This window comes from Adiantum capillus-veneris, chromosome 27 (assembly GCF_014529385.1).
Source record: "Adiantum capillus-veneris isolate H3 chromosome 27, ASM1452938v2, whole genome shotgun sequence".
In the NCBI taxonomy this organism is placed as follows: Eukaryota; Viridiplantae; Streptophyta; class Polypodiopsida; order Polypodiales; family Pteridaceae; genus Adiantum; species Adiantum capillus-veneris.
Genome location: NC_140957.1, coordinates 59,705,180 through 59,711,642, shown reverse-complemented (window position 1 = coordinate 59,711,642; position 6,463 = coordinate 59,705,180). Strand labels below are relative to the sequence as shown.

The 6,463-nt window shown below is 43.6% G+C and overlaps 1 protein-coding gene across 1 annotated transcript; it reads right to left on the bottom strand.

Annotated features, from left to right (window-relative positions):
* Positions 1-1,222: 1,222 nt before the first annotated feature.
* On the bottom strand, positions 1,223-2,260 carry LOC147422058 (uncharacterized). The gene has a single exon (XM_086503655.1). It carries the CDS (start codon positions 2,224-2,226, stop codon positions 1,492-1,494), a length of 735 nt encoding a protein of 244 aa, XP_086359781.1. The 5' UTR covers positions 2,227-2,260; the 3' UTR covers positions 1,223-1,491.
* Between the last annotated feature and the right edge of the window lie 4,203 nt (positions 2,261-6,463).

Here is a 6,463-nt window from a genome sequence, read left to right as displayed (position 1 = left end):
GTAAATTTGGATCAGTTTAGTAAACTAAGACAGATTGTTAAATTTGGATCAGTTTAGTAAACTAAGACAGATTGTTAAATTCGGGCGGCATCACAAGATCAAGGGTCCAGATGGCGACGCTTCCCGAAATGCGAGTGGGCCATTGATCCCCTCCTACCCATGCCCGTGTGAGATAATGCCACCACTCAATGAAACTCTCTATGGCTACTCTAGCATCCTCTTCGTCATGACTACCAACTCTCTCTCTCTCTCTCTCTCTCTCTCTCTCTCTCTCTCTCTCTCTGGGGATATGTGTGTGTGTGTGTACACGCGTGCCTACACACACACACACACACACACACACACACACACACACACACACACATTGAAGCGTTTATAAAAGCATTTTCTACACCAATTAGAAAGAGGACAAAATTACATCTTGCAAGTTTCTACAGTCAACATTAAGTGATTTCTCGCTTTTTTCAATAAATTGAGTCAAATTTTGATGGTTCTCTTCAGCAATGGAAAATATGCACAAAGGGTCAAAAAAGAAAAAAAACAGCCAACACTACTCAAAGCTATATACTTTATAACATAATTGAATCTATAAACCATGGATTTGAAGCTCATTGGGAATAGAGCTTAAAAACTCTCAGGACTTGAAGCTTTACAGTTTGACATCATAAAAGGCACATGTTGTATCTATATTTTTAGTTAGAAATCAAAACAATGTCTACACTGGGCATGTCTCTCTTTGATTGAACCATTTGCAAGGCATCATGATGAAATTACGCATTTGATCACAAGCTATTGCAGCGGTTTCCAGTGTGATTAATGATATGATTGAGAAAATGTATGCCGAACGGAAACCACGATAGGCATAAGGTTCGCATTCCCGTGTGAGCCACAAGGTGCAACTTTCAATCCCTCCACACATATTTAAATACGCGTTGCGCAATAAAATTCGATTCTCCATTGATATTAGTCTTACCTTGTGTGTATTTGGCTAGTAACAATAAGGAGACATGACATCTCGAGGGGTGCACTATGTAATCATGTTAATGTATAACATGAGTTCGAAAAGAAAGGTTTTAACATATAAATTTTTTAGGCAATTTAACAGAGATTCATTAAAATAAAAAGTTTTTATATTCAATTTTAAAAAATAAAAATAAAATAAAAGATCGTTTTATTCATTTAAACATGTTTAAAGAGAAATTTTTTAAGTATCTCACGAACGCACATTATATAGGAGGGTACTGAATGGTGAACCCCCCAAACATGACATGCGTGCATCAAATGCCCCTTTTCTATCCCTATACTTGGGACCATTCTTTGTAAAAGGCGCACCCTATGGTAATGGTCACTAAATCGAGACTTTGGGAGAAACTTAAACCAAAAGAGTCAATGTTGCTACTTGATTCAAAACCAGACTCTGGAACCAAACCAACATCAAAATTTGACAGACTCAAGTTTGAGGGCCAAAGTGTGAAGTCCCAAATTCCAGAGTCACACATGACCTCTGAAAGACAAATCAAGGTCTGAATCATCATCATCATCATCGTCGTCATCATCATCAAGCTCTAAACCCTCATCCTCACCGATATCAATGCCGTTCCCTTCATCCTCTACTTCCATTCCATCCTCGTCCATGGGTACGCCAGCATCGACCTCTTGACCTGCACCTGCAAGCAGTTGACCAACCCTAGCCAAAGAGCCAGCATATGAGGCATACGTCTCAGCGAGCGAGAGCATGCGACAAAGAGCCTTGCATTGGTTATCGAGACAATACGTGAGGCGGAGAAAGGAAGGGTTGGATGGATCGGAGGAGCCGACGCGGATGATCCGCAGGTAAAGAGGAGTCATGGATTGGTTGAAGAGGTGAATGCGGCGGGCGAGGGTGCGAGAGATGCAGAAGAGATTGCAGGCCATCTCCATCTCCCTGCGTCGATCAAGCCCCGCCGGCAAATAAAGCATGTAGAAGTGCTCTACAACCGTGGAAAAGACAGTTTGCAGAAGAAGAAATACCAAGCGGACTCGTTCAGGAAGGACATTGCAGAGAACAGTGAGGCTGGCTATGATGGAGGACGCCACGGACACCGGAAGATGGGACGTGAGGTACGTCTCTCTGAAGATGACGGGCAGAATGTCGAGGTGTTCCGACATCTCCATATCTGGTGTAAGCCACCAGTCGTCGTGCCATTTCTCTGGTTCAAACCCATACCTCAACTCATAACTCGACATTTACGGCCACATCGCCCCTCCTCCACAGTCCACACCGCCCTCTCTCTCCCCTTCTACAGAACCTGCCCTTTCAATCGACACATCTCTTCTTGTTATCCAAGTTAATTGAAATTTAAAATGCCTTTACAAATGAGATACAAAAATACACAAATGTACAAACTCTCTCGATCTCTCTCTCTCTCTCACACACACACACACACACACCCCAAATTACATACACACTCGCAAGGACACGGTGTCACAAATAATGAGAAGTTTGAAGAGAAATTTACCAAAATACCCTCTAAATTTGTGAAAATTCTCAAAATAGACCTCAAATTTCAAAATTCACAATAATAGGGTAGAGGGGCTAGTAGTGAGACGGGGTCCAACAAATAGACTGATCACCCCCCAATGATGACACATAGGCGCTTGGGTTGTTGGCTTAGGTGAGTTGATGTAGGCCCTTTCTATTCGTGGGCTACATGGTCCAAACTTGAACTCAACCTGTCTCAATACGAGCGTAACCCCATCTCAAATGTCTTAGCAACCTCCTCGGAGATCTTGTCCGCCCACTACAAACACTGTGTGTGGAACTAAGCCCAGAGCCACGTATATCATCTTAAATCCCTACTGGTTGTGCACCTTTTGCACCCCTTAGAGCTCAAAACCATCCCTCGGGGAGTTCACTAATGTATTTGTATACTTTGTAACATAGCACGTGGGTTGAACAAAAGGGATGTTATATTCTTGTAAAGTTACAAAAATGTGTGTACATAAGACCTATAAGGGATACTTTTAATCCATTTTGGTGAATGCACGTGATACAAATTTTTTTTACATAGTGAACACTTGGGGAACCATCCACAGATGTTGAAGAGTCATTCTGTGCAAGTTAGACGTACCCTTAGTGGCCCCTCTACCCTAGAGAGTTATTGTGATAAATGCTTTCATGATCCCTTACATTTCTTTCCTATCTCCGCTACTTAAATTGAGCAAAGCCAATTGGAAAGAATTTTTGAAGCCTATCAAACGATTCTTATGGAAGAGAAACATGAACGCCACAACCCCTTGCCAATGGGGGAAATGGAAATGGATATTGATACCAAATAAGCAAGGCAAAATTGGATTCATTGACCCCATGTTGCATGAAGTAGCATTGAGTGCCAAATTAGTTATCTCCGTGACAAAGCAAAAGCAAGAATGGGCCATCATGGCCTGAGATATGATAAGCAAATCAAAGCTTGCCTCTAAAGAAGGCACGTGGAAGGAGGCCACAATGCACAATAAGGTTTTGGTGCCTCCCTAGACAATCCTAAAGCTTGGCAGCATCACAAGGGAACTTGCATGCAAAGTGCAACAAAAGCGGCTTGGACCTTAGAATTGGGGGAGAAATTTAGATATTTCAGGGGATCCTCTTTCCATTGGTTCCTTTGGCTCTCTAAACTTGGAAGGAGTTCCTTGAACTCCTTTTGGAGGGAAGTTGCATGGCAGGTAAGCAACAAAGAGATTTTTAAACTCTCACATTTTGGATAAAAATAAAAGGACGTAGAGTTATTAGAGCTTCAACATAATTTGGGTTTGTACAAAAGGCTTCTAATTAGTAAATTCTTGAAAGTGCTTTCATCTTCACCCTCACCCATCTACGGGTCACAGTCAGACTGAAAAGCCTGTCATTGGCCAAAAGATAGAGTATTCTTGCTCCCCAAGACCAAGGATACCCATAGTGAGCTGGTTTACAGAGCAGATTGATTTGCCCTGCTCACCAAAGGATAAAAGCATGCATTGGTGGTACAAAAAAAGTACCTTTTTTGTTTCTACCTAGTTGGTACTTCTACATATGTCCAGGTTGTTTTGGAGGGAACCTTTTTTGTCCTCTAAATTTAATCACTCTATGAGGGAATGTATTAGAAATTGAGACACCACTCCTTTGAAAGAAAACATGGGTGAGCAACCATGGCTGGGAGTTGCATGTTTGAATTCGTGGATTGAGGCTATCACTGTCTTTCCCACATCAGTGGCTTCACCCCTCTCTGAGAAACAACACCTATGTCAAGCCTTTCCGAGTAAAGGCTTTGCACCTCTCACGCAAGTAGAAGAGGCTTTGCACCACCAGCTAGCGAGGTCTCTTACTGTGCACCATCGCCACAATGGGGACGCCTATGAGGAATACTTCTTCCAAGGTGTCACAAGGAAAGGGGATTAAGAAGCCTAGGAACATGAATGCAAGGTCCCCCCTCATAGGTACAATATCTCCTCGGACCATCAACACCCCAAACATGAGAGCTAGCAAGGGGAGCCTCTCTGTAGAGAAATCAACTAAGTTTGGAATGGTTTTTGGTGAGGATGAGACTCGGTCATCTACAAAATCTAGAGGTTGGTCTTCCTCCTTTGCATGTGTACACTGTTGAGTTGTGTCACTGGCAGATGATTATCTTTCATGAAAGATAGCTATTATCATTTGAAGGTTTTAAGGTTTTGAGCCCTATCTTTATTCTTCTTAAATTGCATGCATGCATGCAAGCGTGTGTTTGGTAGCTTGGGAGCTCTGCCTTTTTCATTTTTCATTGCATGCATGCAAGTACATGTGCTATGAGACAAACACAAATTTAAAACACATGTGAAGGTTAACATATAAAATGAGGCACTTTATAATACCAAATTTTGCATTGGCAAGGTCATCCATGTGATAAAGAGCAGTTCGAAATCTCTTTGTGGAGTTTTACATTACTGAAATGTCTCCAAAATAAAGGCATATAGGAATTATGCTTAGGTGTTTGGTTTGGTAGAATGAGGGCATATCTAATGAGCTTCGTGTTCCACATTGTCGGGGGGGGGGGGGGGGGGGGGGGGGGGGGATGGGGAATACCCTCTTCTGACCAAGTTTTTCTATACATCCGGAATGTGCAGCATCCAAGAAAGGAGTGGAAGAACCTAAAGGGGCCGGGAAAGAGGCCAAGCATGGGGTGGAGGCCAAGAATGAGGATGAGGGAGAGGCCGAGAAGGGGTTGGAAGCGAAGAAAGTGGATGAGGGGGAGGCTAATATGGGGGTGGATGCCAAGGAGGGGAAAGGGGTATATGATGCCAAGAAAAAGGAAGGGGCACAAGCCAAGAAGGTGGAACAGGTAGAAAGGGGAAAGGCAGGCACTGCAAAGAATAAGGACGGGATCAAGGATGCCAAGGAGGAAGTGGCAACAGAGTACGCAAAGAAGGAAGTGGTAGAAGAGGATGTAAAAGTGGAAAACACTGATTGCAATGTGGATCCAACTACTGGTGATGCTATACTGAATTCGATAGGTGATTCTATTGATTCGTGACCATGTTGGAGCTTTTCTGTGTGCAAAGAAAAAAGTGCAACCGCGCCGTGGCCAATTGTCTCATGCATACAAATTGTAGCCCTTCTTACATGCTTATCTATTTTGCACAATGTGCATTTCACTCACTCAATTCAACTTTTGGCCTTTGTCTTTCATCTCTTGTTCTCTCTATGGTATTGATGGGAGCAAAGCGAACCCCGAACCCCGACGGCCTCTAAAATGCCGGGGGCCGAATGGTGCGCCTCGAGCCTGTCACGATAAAGCAAACAAGGGGCACCACCTAGCTTTGAGCTGCTAGGACGCAAACCACGATGATATGAACACCGCAAACTTACACACGGAGAGAGAGAGAGAGAGAGAGAGAGAGAGAGAGAGAGAGAGAGAGAGAGAGAGAGATTTGCAAATGATGAAAACCCTCGGGGGTGTAAGGGAGAATTATTTCTGCAATATTTACAAATGACACGCCGTGGTAATAGAGAGGTAGGGAGAAGAGGCGGTGCAAACTACTTGGTGCGTTCTCTAAGACGACTCAATGATTGTGAAGCTTGCTATCAAGAGCGTGTATACGCGTATGCATCGACCATTGGAGTTGAGAGATGGACGTGGCTCCCCTTGCATGGTGCAATTCCCAAGGCAAACCCAGCACACAAGTCCCCTCCCCGTGATGGTGATAGTGTCAACTCTTCCCACTACACTCTACCAAGTGATGACTTCTCACGAACTGCCCCCCCCCGATAGTGACCTCTCAGTGCCAATTTATAGGTGTTGGCTGCTTGGATTATGGTAATCCTGGTGTGATTATGGTAAGGTTAATCGGGGAGACAAAGCAAGTGGTGGGCCCGGTGTGGTTGACCCTTGCTTTGTTTTGGGAGCTTATTAAAAGATGAGAATCTCTAGGTGGGCCTTTGTGACCATCACCTAGAGAGAGGAAATTTACAAAG

Bases quoted from the DNA above. Each gene is read 5' to 3' on its own strand.
- LOC147422058 (XM_086503655.1), bottom strand. From the start codon at position 2,226: ATGTCGAGTTATGAGTTGAGGTATGGGTTTGAACCAGAGAAATGGCAC.